This window comes from Monodon monoceros, unplaced genomic scaffold, assembly GCF_005190385.1.
Source record: "Monodon monoceros isolate NGI ecotype Baffin Bay Population unplaced genomic scaffold, NGI_Narwhal_1 Super_Scaffold_13, whole genome shotgun sequence".
In the NCBI taxonomy this organism is placed as follows: domain Eukaryota; kingdom Metazoa; phylum Chordata; class Mammalia; order Artiodactyla; family Monodontidae; genus Monodon; species Monodon monoceros.
The window spans coordinates 73,454,587-73,474,163 of NW_021703769.1; the positions used below are offsets into that span (position 1 = coordinate 73,454,587).

General features: G+C 48.1%; 1 protein-coding gene across 1 annotated transcript in view; it reads right to left on the bottom strand.

Annotated features, from left to right (window-relative positions):
- Positions 1 to 18,062, bottom strand: part of GALNT17 (polypeptide N-acetylgalactosaminyltransferase 17) — a 447,113-nt gene extending 429,051 nt beyond the window's left edge. The window contains exon 1 of the mRNA XM_029221112.1: positions 17,138 to 18,062. Coding sequence (XP_029076945.1) covers positions 17,138 to 17,375 — 238 coding nt within the window. The 5' untranslated portion in view covers positions 17,376 to 18,062. The remainder of the gene's footprint in view (positions 1 to 17,137) is intronic.
- Between the last annotated feature and the right edge of the window lie 1,515 nt (positions 18,063 to 19,577).

A 19,577-nucleotide genomic window follows, 5' to 3' on the forward strand; every position in this document is an offset into this window, starting at 1 on the left:
CATGAGTCATCTGCATCAGCTTCATGTTGACACACAGCTTTGAACCCGCCCGCCCCACCCACATACAACTCTAGGGCCTGCATGGTGTGGCTCCTACTCAAGGCTTGGTATCCATTAAAATATGACCATCAGAAGATTACACTGCATCTTGCCCAATTAAAGCCACCATGATACCCATAAGATGAAGATTCAATGGTAGGGAGGACACAGGGCAGAAGCCAAGAACAAAGCCTGCCTGAGGCCTGCTGAGAGTTGCCCAAATGAAGAAGAAATTAACAATGCACACTTGTTAGCACTCTTGTTGTGCTAATTTCCTTGCAAATACAAGCAAAACCTTTTAATTAACTTAATATCAATTTCACTTTTCTCACATTTTGTTCTAATTATGGGCGGGATCTAAAGCTCACACAGCATAATTTAGAGCTCTAGAATTAACAGCTTTACAACTTTACACACCAGTAGCTGCTAAACCTAAGGGAAGCAAGGTTCCCTACTGCCCTCCTGTCACTGCACTCCCACGCCCACCCCTCTGCAATCCCCGGACCAGCCACCAACACTAATTGGGACTGAGTCCCATGCCCGGAAGTCAGCAAATGCCAACTTCACAAAGGAAGACACAGAAAGGCAGCTGGTGGGTGTCTCTGGACAACTGATTTCTCTGAGTTTCAGCTTCCTCAACTGTAAAATGGGTATAATAGTGTACACAGGTTTGATGTAGAATTAAGCAACACAAAACACTGGATATGTATCAGATGCCAATAAAAATACTGCATATGACACACTACAGTATGCCTGCGTATTTACGAAGTCCATATATTGTGTTTCATCAAATCTAAGATGCCTTCAATTGTAAGTGGCACCATTTTTATGCACCGAGAAACGAGGGAAGTGCTGCCAATTAAACTATGACACATCACTGATCATAAAATGAATCTCAATTTCAGAGATGTAAAAATGTGCATCTTAGCATTGACGAAATATGGTTATACATGGTAGTGTCAACCTGTGAGATGGCTTAAGGTCAAATCCAAGTTAACCAGAATGCCCACGGACTTAGTATCCTAGTTCACTGAATTTCCAGAGAACAAAGAGTCTTGCTTCATTTTAATATTTGCTGAGAAGGTATTGGGGGTGTAGAGAGGATGGCAGACATCACAGATTCACAATGCAAACACCATTCCTTCTCTCCTTCTCTTTGGCCTCCACCATACTTACTTTCTCTGAAAAGCCACTGTTCTCTTAAAGCAAGGTTAGTCGTGTGGCCATTTTCTGGACATAAGCCTACCAGGAAGACTGCTGGAAAAGATTTTCTTTCCTGATTAAACAATAGGAGATGTGGCCAGTGGTACAGTACTTCCTACCTTGTACAACAATGCAATGACTGTAACTACCACAGCCATCTTGAAACCATGAAGAAAAAAAGAAGGAAATATAATGAACTATGACATTATAATGTCATCACGATGACTTCATGGTTCTAAACCAATACTGGTGACCACTACTTCTGGACTTGCTAAGTGAGAACAAGTTACTTTCTGATGAATTAACTCCTAAATGACATGGAGAAGGATTTTAAAATATACACAGGAATACTACTCAGCCATAAAAAAGAATCAGATTTTGTCCTTTGCAGCAACATGGATGGACTTGGAGGATATAAGGCTTAGTGAAATAAGTCAGACAGAGAAAGACAAATACTGTATGATATCATTTATATGCAGAATCTAAAAAATAAAACAAACAAGCAAATATAACAAAGAAAAAAAAACAGTCACAGATATAGAGAACTGAGTGGTTACCAGTGGGGAGACAGAATGGGAGAGGGGCAAGATAGGGTTAGGAGATTAAGAAGTACAAACTATTACATGTAAAATAAATAAACTACAGGGATATATTGTACAACACACGGCATATAGCCAACGTTTTATAATAACGATAATTGGAGTATAACCTTTAAAAATTATGAATTCTTATGTTATACACCTGTTAACTTATATAATATTGTACATCAACTGTTACTCAATAAAAAATAAATAAATAACAATAATTTTTAAATGAATAAAACCTATTCTCTTGCAAACTGTTACCATGTAAATGATTCATTCTAATGCAAGGCACAGATAAACAACAGCTAAAAGGGACTACCCTAGTGGCACGGTGGTTAACAATTCACCTGCTAATGCAGGGGACAGGGGTTCGAGCCCTGGTCCAGGAAGATCCCACATGCTGCAGAGGAACAGGGCCCATGTGCTACAACTACTGAGCCTGTGCTCTAGAGCCCACAAGCTACAAGTACTGAGCCCGCACACCACAACTACTGAAGCCCATGTGCCTAGAGCCCATGCTCTGAAACAAGAGAAGCCACCACAATGAGAAGCCTGCACACCACAACAAAAAGTAGCCCCCGCTCGCCACACTACAGAAAGCCCACATGCAGCAACGAAGACCCAATGCAGCCAAAAATAAATAAATCAATAAATAATTTTTTAAAAACAGCTAAGGGCTTCCCTGGTGGCGCAGTGGTTGAGAGTCCGCCTACTGGTGCAGGAGACACAGATTCGTGCCCCGGTCCGGGAAGATCCCACATGCCACAGAGCGGCTAGGCCCATGAGCCATGGCCACTGAACCTGCGCGTCCGGAGCCTGTGCTCCACAGCAGGAGAGGCCACAACAGTAAGAGGCCCACGTACCACAAAAAAAAAAAAAAAAAAAAGACAGCTAAAAGCAGACCCAGAGGGCAGAGAGCAGAAGCAAGAAGAACTGCAATCCTGCAGTCTGAGGAATGAAAACCAAATTTACAGAAAGACAGACAAAATGAAAAGGCAAAGGACCATGCACCAGATGAAGGAACAAGATAGAACCCCAGAAAAACAACTAAATGAAGACAGGCAACCTTCCAGAAAAAGAATTCAGAATAATGATACTGAAGATGATCCAGGACCTCAGAAAACGAATGGAGGCAAAGATTGAGAAGATGCAAGAAATGTTTAACAAAGACCTAGAAGAATTAAAGAACAAACAGAGATGAATAATACATTAACGAAATGAAAAAACACTAGAAGGAATCAACAGGAGAATAACTGAGGCAGAAGAATGAATAAGTGACCTATTAGACAGAACGGTTGAATTCACTGCCACAGAACAGAATAAAGAAAAAAGAATGAGAAGAAATGAAGACAGCCTAAGAGACCTCTGGAACAACATTAAACGCACCAACATTCACATTATAGGGGTCCCCGAAAGAGAAGAGAGAGAGAAAGGACCCGAGAAAATATCTGAAGAGATTATAGTCGAAAACTTCCCTAACATGGGAAAGGAAATAGCCACCCAAGTCCAAGAAGTGCAGAGAGTCCCAGGCAGGATAAAGCCAAGGAGAAACACACTGAGACATATAGTAATCAAACTGACAAAAATTAAAGACAAAGAAAAATTATTGGAGATATGGGGATATATGTATATGTATAGCTGAGTCACTTTGTTATAAAGCAGAAACCAACACGCCATTGTAAAGCGATTACACTCCAATAAAGATGTTTAAAAAAGAAGAAAAATTATTAAAAGCAACAAGGGAAAAATGACAAATAACATACAAGGGAACTCTTATAAGGTTAACAGCTGATTTCTCCACAGAAACTCTACAAGCCAGAAGAGAGTGGCATGACATATTTAAAGTGTCAAAAGGGAAGAAGCTACAACCAAGATTATTCTACCCGGCAAAGATGTCATTCAGATTCGACAGAGAAATCAAAAGCTTTACAGACAAGACAAAGCTAAGAGAATTCAGCAACAGCAAACCAGCTCTAGAGCAAATGCTAAAGGAACTTCTCTAAGTGGGAAACACAAGAGAAGAAAAGGACCTACAAGAACAAACCCAAAACAATTAAGAAAATGGTAATAGGAACAAACATATCAATAATTACCTTAAATGTGAATGGATTAAATGCTCCAACCAAAAGACACAGGCTCGCTGAATGGATACAAAAACAAGACCCATATATATGCTGTCTACAAGAGACCCACTTCAGACCTAGGGACACATACAGACTGAAAGTGAGGGGATGGAAAAAGATATTCCATGCAGATGGAAATCAAAAGAAAGCTGGAGTAGCAATACTCATATCAGACAAAATAGACTTTAAAATAAAGAATGTTACAAGAGTCAAGGAAGGACACTACATAATGATCAAGGGATCAATCCAAAAAGAAGATGTAACAATTATAAATATATATGCACCCAACATAGGAGCACCTCAATACATAAGGCAAATGCTAACAGCTATAAAAGAGGAAACTGACAGTAACACAATAATAGTGGGAGACTTTAACACCTCACTTACACCAATGGACAGATCATCCAGACAGAAAATTAATAAGGAAACAGAAGTTTTAAATGACACAATAGACCAGATAGATTTAATTGATATTTATAGGACATTCCATCCAACATCAGAAGGTTACACTTTCTTCTCCAGTGCACACAGAACATTCTCCAGGATAGATCACATCTTGGGTCACAAATCAAGTCTTAGTAAATTTAAGAAAATAGAAATTGTATCAAGCATCTTTTCTGACCGCAATGCTCTGAGATTAGAAATAAATTACAGGGGAAAAAATGTAAAAAACACAGACACATGGAAGCTAAACAATACGTTACTAAATAACCAAGAGATCACTGAGGAAATCAAAAAATACCTAGAGACAAATGACAATGAACACATGATGGTCCAAAACCTATGGGATGCAGCAAAAGCAGATCTAAGAGGGAAGTTTACAGCAATACAATCGTACCTCAAGAAAAAAGAAACATCTCAAATAAACAACCTAACCTTACACCTAAAGGAACTAGAGAAAGAAGAACAAACAAAACCCAAAGTCAGCAGAAGCAAAGAAATCATAAAGATCAGAGCAGAAATAAATGAAATAGAAACAAAGAAAACTATAGTAAAGAATAATAAAACTAAAAGCTGGTTCTTTGAGAAGATAAACAAAATTGATAAACCTTTAGCCAGATTCATCAAGAAAAAGAGGGAGAGGACTCAAATCAATAAAATTAGAAATGAAAAAGGAGAAGTTACAACAGACACCGCAGATATACAAAGCATCCTAAGAGACTACTACAAGCAACTATATTCCAATAAAAATGGACAACCTGGAAGAAATGGACAAATTCTTAGAAAGGTAGAACCTTCCAAGACTAAACCAGGAAGAAATAGAAAATATGAACCAACCAATCACAAGTAATGAAATTGAAACTGATTAAAAATCTTCCAACAAACAAAAGTCCAGGACCAGATGGCTTCAGAGGTGAACTGTATCAAACATTTAGAGAACAGCTAACACCCATCCTTCTCAAACTCTAACAGAAAACTGTAGAGGAAGGAACACTCCCAAACCCATTCAATGAGGCCACCATACCCCTGATACCAAAACCAGACAAAGATACTACAAAAAAAGAAAATTACAGACCAATATCACTGATGAATATAAATGCAAAAGTCCTCAACAAAATCCTAGCAGACAGAATCCAACAACACATTAAAAGGATCATACACCATGACCAAGTGGGATTTATCCCAAGGATGCAAGGATTCTTCAAAATATGCAAATCAATCAATGTGATACACCATATTAACAAATTGAAGGAGAAAAACCATATGATTATCTCAGTAGATGCAGAAAAAGCTTTTGACAAAATTCAACATCCATTTATGATAAATACTCTCTAGAAAGTGGGCACAGAGGGAATCTACCTCAACATAATAAAGGCCATATATGACAAACCCACAGCAAACATCATTCTCAATGGTGAAAAACTGAAAGTATTTCCTCTAAGATCAGGAACAAGACAAGGATGTCTACTCTCACCACTTCATTCAACATAGTTTTGGAAGTCCTAGCCACAGCAATCAGAGAAGAAAAAGAAATAAAAGGAATACAAATTGGAAAAGAAGAAGTAAAACTGTCACTGTTTGCAGATGACATGATACTATATATAGATAATCCTAAGGATGCCACCAGAAAACTACTAGAGCTAATCAATGGATTTGGTAAAGTTGCAGGGTATAAAATTAATGCACAGAAATCTCTTGCATTCCTATACACTAACAATGAAAGATCAGAAAGAGAAATTAAGGAAACAATCCCATGCACCACTGCAACAAAAAGAATAAAATACCTAGGAATAAACCTAACTAAGGAGGTAAAAGACCTGTACTCAGAAAACTATAAGACACTGATGAAAGAAATCAAAGATGACACAGTTTGAGAGATATAACATGTTCTTGGATTGGAAGAATGAATACTGTGAAAATGACTATACTACCCAAAGCAATCTACAGATTCAATGCAATCCCTATCAAATTACCAATGGCATTTTTTATAGAACTAGAACAAAAAATCTTAAAATTTGTATGGAGACACAAAAGACCCCGAATAGCCAAAGCAATCTTGAGGAAAAAAACAGAGCTGGAGGAATCAGACTCCCTGACTTCAGACTATACTACAAAGCTACAGTAATCAAGACAATATGGTACTGGCACAAAAACAGAAATATAGATCAACGGAAAAGGATAGAAAGCCCAGAGATAAACCCATGCACATATGGTCAACTAATCTATGACAAAGGAGGCAAGGATATACAATGGAGAAAAGACAGTCTCTTCAATACGTGGTGCTCGGAAAACTGGACAGCTACATGTAAAAGAATGAAATTAGAACACTCCCTAACACCATACACAAAAAGAAACTCAAAATGGATTAGAGACCTAAATGTTAGACCGGACACTATAAAACTCTTAGAGGAAAACATAGGAAGAACACTCTTTGAAATAAATCACAGCAAGATCTTTTGTGATCCACCTCTTAGTGTAATGGAAATAAAAACAAAAGTAAACAAATGTGACCTAATGAAACTTAAAAGCTTTTGCACAGCAAAGGAAACTATAAACAAGATGAAAAGACAATCCTCAGAATGGGAGAAAATATTTGCAAACGAATCAACAGACAAAGGATTAATCTCCAAAATGCATAAACAGCTCATGCAGCTCAATATTAAAAAAACAAACAACCCAATCAAAAAATGGGCAGAAGACGTAAATAGACATTTCTCCAAAGAAGGTACACAAATGGCCAAGAGGCACATGAAAAGCTGCTCAACATCACTAATTATTAGAGAAATGCAAATCAAAACTACAATGAGGCATCACCTCACACCAGTTAGAATGGGCATCATCAGAAAATCTACAAACAGCAAATGCTGGAGAGGGTGTGGAGAAAAGGGAACCCTCTTGCACTGTTGGTGGGAATGTAAATTGATCCAGCCACTATGGAGAACAGTAGGGAGGTTCCTTAAAAAACTAAAAATAGAATTACCATATGACCCAGCAATCCCACTACTGGGCATATACCCAGAGAAAACCATAATTCAAAAGACACATGCGCCCTAATGTTCACTGCAGCACTATTTACAGTAGCCAGGACATGGAAGCAACCTAAATGCCCATTGACAGACGAATGGATAAAGAAGATGTGGTACATATATACAATGGGATATTACTCAGCCATAAAAAGGAATGAAATTGGGTCATTTGTAGAGACGTGGATGGATCTAGAGACTGTCAGACAGAGTGAAGTAAGTCAGAAAGAGAAAAACAAATACTGTATATTAACACATATATGTGGAACCTAGAGAAATAGTACAGATGAACCAGTTAGCAGGGCAGAAATTGAGACACAGATGTAGAGAACAAACGTATGGACACCAAGGGGGGAAAGTGTGGGGGGGCGGTGAATTGGGTGATTGGGATTGACACATATACACTAATATGTATAAAATAGATAATTAATAAGAACCTACTGTATAAAAAATAAATAAATAAAATAAAATTCAAAAAAATAAAAGCAGACCCATACAGACTACAATCAGAGCCCAGAAGAAGGAACAATTAATTCCAAAAAAGTGGCAGGGAAGGCTTTGGGGAATAAACGGCTTCTGAATTGGTCTTGGAGAATGCATGAGATTTTAATAGGATGGGGTGGGTGGAAGGGGGTATTATTCAAAATCTGAGCGTTAAAAGACCCTAAAGTCACATCGCTTTTATTTATACACTTTGGTCCCTAGAAATACAGAGAACTAGAACCCGGTCTCGTGACTGTTCCTCACACTCTTTCTACCAGGGAGGTACAGTGCCTAACAAGCCACGTGTAACCACAAGACACCCCTCAGTAAACACTAATCACACGACTAGCCATTGTGTTGGAGGCAGGGATGGTAGGAGGCTCTTCTGGAACCTTGCTCCCTATTAACTGTCAGCACACTCGTTTGTTGGCGTGTGGCTGTGGCCGCCTGTAATTACGGCCGCGGTTTATTACTCATGCATGGCAAGGCTGAGGCTCTGCAGTTAGCCGCGACAGGGACATTATTAAAAGGGAAAACTTCTCTATCAGTGGCTAAACCAATTGTCATCCACATGTGAAGCAGTCTAAAGACCTGCGAGGGGTAATAAGGAAGGCAGAGGAAGGTCTTTCAACCAAGTGAGTCCTGCATCTTTTTTTTAAGTGCTACCCTGCATTCGGAAATGCTTTCCCTGCTGAGGGAGATCTTGTCCCTGTTGTCAAAGGTCACCCTGTGGGGAGTTGGCTCCCCTGATCTTCTGAGTTCCATCATCTGGTCCCCTCGGCAGAGGAAGCAGGTCCTACCCTGCAACATGGCACTCCAGCTGGATCCATGAAATGCAAGAGGACCCAGATGCCTGGTTGTGGTCTCAGGAGGCAGACTATGGGGACTGTGGCTGCGACAGCCACAGCTGGGATAAAGCCTGCAGGCAGTGGGCTGCTGCCACGGCAGCTGGAGTGGACAGGCTTCTGTGTCACCTGAGAGCAGCAGCGGGGGGGGGGGGGCGGGAGGGGACAGGTTTGCAGCAGATAACTCCTCCCATCCATCACCACCTCCCGCAGAACCCCTCCAGCCCACCCCACTTCCTCTGGCTCAGGAAGGAATGGGGGACAGAAAGGGAGACCTACCATCAGGTGCTAGACAAGCTCAGGGTCAAGCTAGGACTGCAGATGTGCATCGTAAGGGTGCCAACCCCCGCCACGGTGGGTCTTTCCTTGGGAATCAGCCGATCCGGGACTAGGGGGTCACGGGGTGGATAGAGGAGAGGACAGGGGTGGACAGAGGTGAGGACCCTGGAGGAGCTGGTAAAAGAACTCCCGACAGGCTCGCCATGGGAGGGGCTGTCCAGGCTGGATGTGGAAGGATGGAGCCACAGGGAGGGAGAGAAAGGGGCATGGCTGGGGGGCTGAGCACACCTCAGTGAAGTTGGGGGTCCGGTGGGGAGCACCCAGGTCAGAGTGCTGAGGGCTGATTCAGATTTCCCAAAGGGAGCAACTCCAGATGCTGACTCTTAGCTGAGGATGTGGCCATGGAGGGGTTCTGAGGTGAGGGGCACCTGGCATCACTGAGGATTGGAGGGCTGGTTGAGCCCTGAACCAGAAGCATGGCTGGCTCAGCGATGCCAGCATCTTCCACCCACTACTGGATTCTAACCCACTTTCCCGCCTATTCACGCACACACTAAACCCCAACACAGCATCAGTCCCCTTACATCAGTGCAGTGACCTGTCACCCAACAGCTCCCCCACGTCTACAGAACTACATCCAAACCAGCCTGAGACTGAAGCCTGGCTGGGTCCAGCCTCCACTTAGTCCTCTCAACAAGTTCCACTTGTTCCTGTGTCCTCACACACATCTCTGCCTCTACCCATCCCCCTTGCCAGTTGCCCTGCAAATTCCCAGTCCTGGGCCCTGACCATCTTCTATGATTTGCTTCCACATCAGGTCCCCAGGTGGTGTCACTGCCTGGGTCCTCTGTTCCAGGTGTTAAAACTTCTGAGTTCTGTCGTTCTTGTTCAACAGACGTTGGTCAAGAACCTCCTGTTTGCCAGGTCGAGTCTCAGCACCCCCATACTCATTTAATATTCCTCTGAGATCTAGCATATACCTGGTAAAACTACAAACGCATCCTTCCAACTGGACCACAGATGTCTAAGTATGTGTGGCATCTGCGTCTCTCTGTATCCTGGCATCTAGCCTACACCCAGCAGTGAGGAAGTGCTCACAAACACATGGAAATGACCAACATTTCTGTAATGGGATTTGACATGTAGAGGCTACCACTTCTTCTCCCCAGCCTCAAGAGTGATCAGCCAAAGACACCATCGTTATAAGCAGAAGACGGAGAGGAAGAAAGGAGAAGGAGGAAGGAAACAGAATTCAGCCTCAGACAAACGCATGGAAGACAGAAGGATCCCACGTTAATTCAGAGTTTAAGCAACTTTGAGGGAAAAGGACCTCCCCCGCCCCGTCTTGAGATTTACATCTCAGGTAACAACGACCACACACTGCCTCAATGTAGCACAACTGTTCATGCATTCATTCCCGAAATGTCTGCTGAGCACCTACTCTGGGCCAGGGCAGTTCTCGGCATCAGAGAGACGACGGGGGGGGGGGGGGGGGGGGCGGGCAAGCAAGCAAGATCCCTTCCTTCAAAGAGTGAGCATTCTCCCAGCCGCCACGCATCAGGCCCCGTGGCTCACGCTGTACATTTTGAATCCCAATTCATCCTGACTCACAGCGACCCCATTTCACAGCTGAGAGGTGGGGAGGCTGGCCCAAGGTCACACAGCTAATAAGTGACAGAACCAGAAATCAAACCTAGTCTGCCTGCCACCCAAGAGGACACCCTTTCTTCCAATATTCTATTCTTTTTTTTTTTTTTGTCTGCATTGGGTCTTCATTGCTGCACGCGGGATTTCTCTAGTTGTGATGAGCAAGGGCTACTCTTCATTGCGGTGTGCAGGCTTCTCATTGCGGTGGCTTCTCTTGTTGCGGAGCACAGGCTCTAGGCGCACAGGCTTCAGTAGTTGTGGCACGTGGGCTCAGTAGTTGTGGCTCACGGGCTCTAGAGTGCAGGTTCAGTAGTTGTGGCGCACGGGCTTAGTGGCTCCACGGCATGTGGGATCTTCCCGGACCAGGGCTCGAACCCGTGTCCCCTGCATTGGCAGGCGGATTCTTAACCACTGTGACACCAGGGAAGTCCCAATATTCTATTCTTAAAGACTCAGAGGTTTCTGATCTTAGGTGTTTCTTCACTCAACTTGGGCTTCACTGCACCCACATTCCACCTCCCCGTTGTCACTCTTAGCTCTAATTACGGAGCCTTCTTCCCGTCCACAAAGGACACTCCCGACTTGGCAACAGCAAAGGTCAGGGTGTTGGAGTTCTTCCTCGAGAATGACACTGGTGGCCTCTCCCCGCTACCTCTGGGCTGGGCAGGCGGCAGGTGCCCCCGCTGGCAGGGTGCCTGTCACACACACTGGCCAACACAGATGCGCCTGTATCTGAGGGTTTTCCAAGAACTGGGCTCCCCATCTCTCCAGGAGCCACCAGATGTGATCAGTCCATCGGAGGTAAAAGAAGTGAGCGTCCCTCCGGCGCCCAGGCTCTGGCTCTGCTGACCAGGCTTCCACACACCTGAGCCCCTGCCGGCCACCAGGCCCTGAGGAAGGTCTGCACGCAACACCTAAGGCTCGTGCTGCCCTGGTTTCCTTCTGATGCTCACTCCAAGGAGGGATTTTAATATGAACATACACCCTCTGCTCTCTCCCCCTTTACCTCCTTCCCATTGGAAACGCTGGTACATTCCGGCTCAATAGTCTACATAAGCATATGTATATTCCAGGGAAGAGGAAACAGCTCAGGGCCAGCTCTGGCATCCAGGAAGAGATGCTTTCAACACACGATCCCTCTCCTTCTGGCGCCAACTGGGAGGCCCACAGAGCACATCTCTGCCTCTGTCCCTCTGCACCAACTCACCCTCCCCGCCTGGTGGGCTTGGCTGATGAGTGAGGCAGGCTGGGTGGGCTGCATGTGGGTTGTTTGCGAACGTGCTGGTTTTCTGCAACTCCGACTCCAGCTTCATCTGCCTGTGTGGCTTGGAGGCAGGACTGGGCTGGGTAATTTTGACTTCTCTCCATGCCCGCAAAGATATTCAATTTCTTCGAGCAACCCTACTTCTATTCAATATCCTTCTGAAAACTAAATTTGGAACCTAACCTCAATCGACTGCATTTCCTCTTATGACAGCGGGGCCCGGGGCTTACTGGATGGAGCAGCCACACGTGCCCCTGTGATTCACCGCACGGGGGTGCAGATGAGGGACGGGGTCACTAGCCAGAGCTCGGGGCTTGCATGGGGCACAGGACCTTCACACTGCCTGCCCTATCAAGGGGATGCTGGACCTGGAAAAAGTACCGTGACATTCAGGAATCTTGACTCTGCCCCTCACTGGCTGTGTCATCCTGGCTAAGTCACACAGTATCTCTGTGTCTCACTTTTCTCAGCTCTAAAATGAGAGAAACCAGTAACTTCCTCAGAAGGTGACAGACAGCCAAAAGCCCTGTACAGAGTTACATGGGAATTCTAACAAGAAATCTATCCCTGTGTCCATTTTCCTTATGCCAGTACAAAACCACCATTTAAAAAAAAAAAAATTTAACACGGTATTATTTTCTTCTGTATAATCGTTTTGGATTTTCCAAAATTTCCACAATAAAATATGAATTAATTTCATTCTAGAGAGAGAAAGGAACATAAAACCATCATGTTATAAAATCACACATTCAAAGGAAACATACTGAAACGTGCTGGTCCCTAACCTGGGAACTGCTTCACTTCCAGGGTCCTCCCAAGGATCTGATGCTCTTTAGTCAGGATCTGGTGAAGGACCAGAGCAGCCTCAAGATGGCACAGGCAAGACGGCAGATACAGGATGGCACAGGCAAGATGGCGGGGACAGGATGGTACAGGCAAGATGGCGGAGACAGGATGGCACAGGCAAGATGGCGGGGACAGGATGGCACAGGCAAGATGGCAGATACAGGATGGCACAGGCAAGATGGCGGGAACAGAATGGTACAGGCAAGATGGCGGGGACAGGATGGCACAGGCAAGATGGCAGAGACAGGATGGTACAGGCAAGATGGCTACCTCACACTCAGTGCCCCCAGCTAAGTCTTCCCAACTCATTCCCCTCACCACATCCACCCAACCCAATCCAGCCTTTACAATGTCAAGGTTATTTCCTCTGTGGCTATCATTTACCTCCTAAAACTAGCTCCAATCCAATTAATCAACCAATACACCTTTGGTGCCCACATTATGTACAAGGTGCTGTGACACATGCTGAAGGATGGAGGTGGTATTAAATAACCCAATATATGGTTCGAGATCTTAAAAAGCCTGCAGTCCAGTTCTGCACTCCAAAGATAAAGCCATCGAGGCACAAAAGTCAAAGCCATGGGTGCAAATGGACACAGACAAGAAAGCTTCAAGCACCTTGGAGCAGGGAGAGCTCAGACCGTGTGGCTTGGCACCACTGCCCACCCCCAGGTGGTGACCTTGAGCCAAGCTTTAAAGGATGGATGGATGCAGAAAGGAGGCGGGGAGAGCAAACCAGGACAGCTAGCACTTCTCAAAGACGGGGGCTGAAACGTGGAGGCTACAATCGCAAGACAAATGCAAGGTTATTTCAGCAAGTAGATCAGTCTTGCTCGAAGAGGCCGAGGCACTGGGCCAGGGCGGGAACATGGGGGGGGGGGGGGGGGCTGCGGGCCTGACTGTCAGCCTCCAGGCTTGACCACGGTTCCTTAGGAAACACAAAACCACCGGAAGGTCTTAGGCCCTTTGGAAGCGGTGCTTTCCACGCAGACAGCTGGAAACACAGAAAGGAGGGGCGGCAGGGCCCTGGGTTAAAGGGTCCTGCAGCAACAGTGAGGGGGCAGCAGACGCGGCCTCACGGAAAGAATGGAAGGGCAGGTGCAAGAGAGCCTGGAGGGACAAAAATGAACTCATCTCTGTGTACTTTCCCCTCCATACCAGCTTTTCCACTTTCCCTTTCAAGTGTCCTTTTCAGCCTATATTAAGAAAAACAAAACCATAAAAACGTGTAACTGATTTTCAAAAGGCAGGCACCGAGAGTCTTAGCGGAGAGGCCAGTTCTGAGGAAGTCTGGGTCATCCCTGGCCCCTCCAGCCCAGGGGCCCCTCTCAGGACACCCAAGGAAACGTTCCAGGAGTGAGAGAACACTGGAGATGGCTGTGCTGTGTCCCTCCTGCTTGAATTTCATAAGGGTCCACTGGAAAGGTCTGAGAAATCAGAGCCATCATTAAAACACCAGCTCCCACTTGGTACCCGAGGGGCTGGACCCAAGTGGCTCTGTTCCTCCTGTATGCCCAGTGCCCGGCTCTCTCGAGCCCTCCATTAATTCCTGAGGAATAAAGAGCACCAAGGTCAAGGTTACCTTCTCCTCCTTCAGTATCAAGAGGTGGAGACAGGCTGCAGAGCCAGTGGACACGGGAATCCAGGTCCCATCTCCCAGGCACTTTCTTCCCCTGGCACTCTCCCGCCACAGCAGGAGACCCCGGCAGGCCTACAGTATCAACAGGTGGGGCACGCTTTACCCAAAACTAGCACAGACAGAGGATGGAGCGCTGGGGGGTGGGGTGGAGATCAGGAGGGTCGTTACAAATGACACTGGTCAGCCAGGAAGAGAACAGCTACCTTAGTTACAGCCTGAATTCCCGGCTTGCCCAGGAAAAGTTCTCAACCCAGCCTTCCTCAGAGACTGCAGGTAAAGAAAACTCATCTTCCCACCCCACCACGCCCAACCCAACCCAACCCAAGCAGTCCCAAGTGGCGGACATCCCCAAATCCCCAGGGAATCGCTTACCAGGCAGGGGAGTATACAAGGAAAGAAGCCGAACCCCAGCCCATCTGAAGCAAACTCACAGCTTCCCAGAAGTCCCCACCCCCACTCCAACCAACAGGCAAATGGATTTTCCTCTTTACTCCACCTGGCATAGGCAGTAGAGGGCACTGGGCCATGGTCCAGGCCACAAGCTTGTCGGAGATGCAAAGTCTCGGGTCCCCACCCAGATCTACTTAATCTGAGATTCTTCGGTTGGGCCTAGAAATCTGCATCTTAACAGGCCCTCCACGTGACTCTGACACACGCCAAAGGTTGAGACACGCCAGTGCAGCAGCTGAGAACCTCAATCCTGGCACCAGACTGTCCAAGTTCAATTCCCAGCTCTGTCATCCCCCAGCTGGGTGGCTGTGAGCAGGCTACTTAGGGGGAAGTATCAGCACCCATCTCCTAGGGTTGCTGGAAAGACTTAACGAGTCCCTGCGTCTTAGTGGCACTTAGTAAATACCCTTTAGAATTTTATTATTCTTATTTGGGGCACAGGGTGGGTGGGGGTATATCATATTTCATTTCCTAATTGAAACGACTTGTGTCCCTGGGTACAGCCTGACACTTGAGGGAACCAGCTATCTTGCACTCTCTCTTTTGGGTCTTATGGATTGGTCTATGGCACGGATCTGTGTAAAATAATAAGGCCCATCCCATAAGCATCTAATTCCTCCAGAGATGAACTGTGGGCTTTTGTTTCATTCTGTGCCTTGGTTCTTCAACACTCAGGAGAAGAGCTCCCACAAGAACCCCACCGGGGACACCTACAGCCAGGCCACACCTACAGCTGGGCCCCGCTATCTACAAGGGGTCAGTGGGATTGCAGCGTCCCACTGCAGATACAAGTTCAAGGTATCCCCTGGATACTTGCTGAATGATATCAAGAAGACCAAGGGGTCCTTTCAGAGGGTGCTTGGAAATCTGTCCCCATCCCACCAGGAAGGACCCAGAAGGGAGCATTGGAAAGCAGAAAGAAGACAATATGGTGACACCCTTCTCCCTGCCTGCCACCGGACTGGTCTCTTGCTCCAAATGCAGGTAGGACAGTAGTTGAGTCAGGTCTTACTAATGTAGAACCTTTTTGTAATCAAAATGAATAGTCCTTATAACTAGGAGGAGACAGTAGATAGAAGCTGTCAAGAACACAGGCTCTTTGGTCAACCAGACATGGGGTTCTGACTCCAGACTCTACCACTTACTAGCAGCAGGACATCAGGCAACTTAGTTAACCCTTCCGAGCCTCCTTTTCTTATTTCTGATATGGGGAAAGGAAAGAACCACCCTGGACCGATGTGCCCACTCGGTGAGATAATGCATCTGTAACAGTCTTGGCACTGTGTCTGGCACAACAACAATTCCACCACTAATTATTATCATTATCTTTATGACTATCAATAGCTCTGCAATTACCATGAGGACACGAGTTAGAAGCTCAGGAAGGGAGGTGGCAGCCTTGAGTCTGACTTGGATACCAGTCACATGGACCCTGGAGAGCTGTCCATACTCAAGTGAGTAATACCCTGACCTTGGGGGCAGCAAATGTCCAATGACCCATCAGTTCCTGGACCAGATGTGACCAGGGTATATTAAAAGTCTCCCTCTTCTCCTGAAGCACTGAGGAGAACATTTTACATGGGACAGATTCTGACAACTATCACTGATTGGATGGCACACCTCTCTTTGCTACACTCTCTAAAAACCTGCTTCCCCAACCCACCTCAAACTTTAACAATTGCCCTCAGGCAGCTCTCGCGGGAGAATCCGAGCGTGTCTTTAATAGCAGGCTCACCAAGGCAGCTGCGGGAAGGGAGGAGTCCTCACTGCTAGCCTGCAGCCCGCCTCCTAGACAGATAACATTCCTCCAACCTACTACCGAAGCGCGTTAGCTCCAGACCTGAGGCCTTGACTTTTGCAGACATTTAAGCAGGCCAACGTCCCTCCCCTGTCCGACCCCACCAAACGCTAAGCTGTAAGAGCTCTTTCCTCCCTTAAGTCGCCTGCGCCTCCAGTCCCATTTGGCCGCGCGTCTACTTTCCGCACTTGGGCCGGAGCGGCCAGGTAATCATTCCTGCACGCGGAGACCGGGAGCCAGCTGTGCTGACGTGTTTCCACAATAAAAGCAAACTTACAGCTGGAGAACAGAAAAGAAACGGGTAATTCTTTCCAGCAGCCCTGGCCTCCTGGCCGAGACTGGGCAGGAAGAGTAAAAGGGCGCGGGAGAGCCAGGAGGTGCTTGCCTCCCGCACCGCGCGCAGGGCCTCCGGGGGAAAGCCGGTGCCCGGCCCGCCCGCGCCGAGCCCCGTGGGCAACCGCGCCCGTCCTTACCATTCAGCTGCCGGTAGACAATGTCCTCGAGCAGCGAGAGGCGCTTCAGGACCGCATCCTGTATGGGGCTGGCGCTGTGCGCGCTGAGGTTGGCCGCCTCGGCGCGCGGCCGAATCTCGTGGAAGGCGTCTCCGCTGCGCACAGAGATGGGCCGACACTTGGCCAAGAAGAGCACGAAGCCGGCCACCGCGATCAAGTTCAACACCAACAGCACTTTGACTCTTCTCAGTGAAGCCATCAAACACGCCCGGTCGGCCCTCGCCCCGGACCCGCGCCCCCTCGGGCTCCGGCGAGGCGCGGGGCAGCCGGGGGCCGTGCGAGCCTCGCGCTCCGGACGGCTGGCGAGGATCCCAGCCGCTCCCGGCCCCACGGCACGGAGGCTAGGGCAGCGGAGACGGTTGGGAGGTCCGGGCGGTCGCGGGGAGAGCTAGATGGCTCACACCGAAGGCTTCGGTCTGCAGAAGTGCTCCCAGAGATGATGCCTGCTCAGTCCACGGCGCGCGGCCCCTAGCAGGCGCCTCGGCTTCTTGGCGAAGGGCCGGGGGGTCTCTCCTCTGCACCACCAAGTGGTTCGCCGCTGGACCTTGGGTCACCGGGAGCGGGGCTGCCAGCGCAGCGGACCCCCGGGGCCCGCGGGCCGGCAGGCGGGGCTGCCCCGGCGCCGCAGCAGGAGCGGCGCGCAGGTGCCGGGCTCAGGGTGCGCCGCCCGTCTGCGGAGGAGCGCGCCGCGCCTCGGGCCGCACAGCCACAACCCTAGTCCGCAGGCGGCCGTCGTGGCGCGCGCCCCGCGGTCTTCAGCCGAGGACCGGCTCCCCGGGGCGGGCGCCTTTGTTCCGCTCACCGACCCGCTCCATCGCGCCGAGCTGAGGAAAAACCCGCGCCCAGGGCCCGCATCCTCGCGGCTCCGCAGTCACACTCAAGTCTCGATTACTCTCAAAGTGGGGGCAGCACTAGGGGGCGGGCGAAGGGGCAGAGCGCAACGTCCTCTCCGCCCCTCGCGCCAGGGGACACCCCACCCCGCCGCCAAACTCAACAGCGCGCACAGCGCCGCGGGCTCCCGGACACGTTCCAAGTCCCGAGCCCACGCAGCGAGTCTTCTGGGCCTGCCGGTCACGCCGGCCTCTCTCCGAGCTGGCGCGTTGGGAGGCTAGCCGGAAGGAGTAGTCGGACCTCAAAAGTCACAGCAGTTCTGTAACCCCCTCCACGAACGTCGCGGGGAGCGCGGAGGGGAGGGACGCGCGCCGTCGCACCCTCCACTCGCCAGAACAGGCAGCGCTGCTCTTCCCGCGCCCCAAGGAGCCAAACGCCGAGTCTTCTAATTGGCGGACGCGGTAATACCGCCGCTGCGGCAAGGAGAGCCCACACTGCCCCGGGGCGCGAGAGCCCGGAGGGGAAGCGCAGGTGGCGGCAGAGGGCGGGGCGCGGCCCGAGGGGACCGGCTGCAGCGCCAGCTCCTCCTCCGCCGCTGCTGGCCACCCCTCTCCCCGCCAGCCAGTCGGCCACCGCCGCCCGCAGGCTGCTGGACACACAGCTCCCCGGCTCGCCGGCTGTTGCGCGCGCACCCGGAAAGGCTGGGGGCGCCTGGAGAGTGCGGACCTTGCGGAATGGGGGCAGTCAAGTCATGCTGACGGCTGCCGCGTTGGAGGGACCCTTTGGTTCTCAGCACTACCCGAGCGGGCGGGTTTGTTCCATCCTGGTTGGCGATGAAGACATCCCTTTCTGTGTGCTCGCAGCTCCGCTTTGCGTGGCCAGGAATGGCTAGAGGGAAAATCTGGCCTGGAGACTCGGATTCTGTTACTTTGGGAGCCAGGCCGAGCGTTAGTGGGCTGGGTGGGTTCCCTCCGTGTGAGAATTCTCATCGTACAGGTTACAGTTTCTGTGTCCACTCCCACCTCTATGCGAATTTTATCGTAAGAACAATATTTTGTCTCTTGGATTTCCGAAATCTCTTCCTCTTCCCAAAGCCAGGAGCTCCAAATGCTGGAATTCAAAACCCCGCGTTGATCCATTTAATTCCTTGGGCCTGAAGCAAGAAATAAGGCTGCCAACTAAAAAAGATCGGGCAGCGAAGCCCAATAAATCTGGTGGTTTCCACCTTACCATTTCGATCTCATTGAAGTGTTTTGTTGTTGTTGTTACCGTTGGGTTTTTGTGTTTTGTTTTGTTGCTGATTTATTATTTGAGATGTCGATTTTCAACATAGAGTCTAAGTGAAAGAAAAAATATAACAATCTTTTAATTCCCTCGGAACTCTGTGTCCCGGTTCAATAGGTTTTGCTTTGTATAATCTACAAGAAAGTGAATACAAAACTGTTAGATGAAAAAGGCACATCGAAAACCACAAGGGACAGTTTTTAACCCCACGGGGAGGGCAGGAAAGAGGTTGAGTAGGAAGAAACCTGAGTTATTGAGCAGTTTATAAGGCAGGCACTGGGCCACG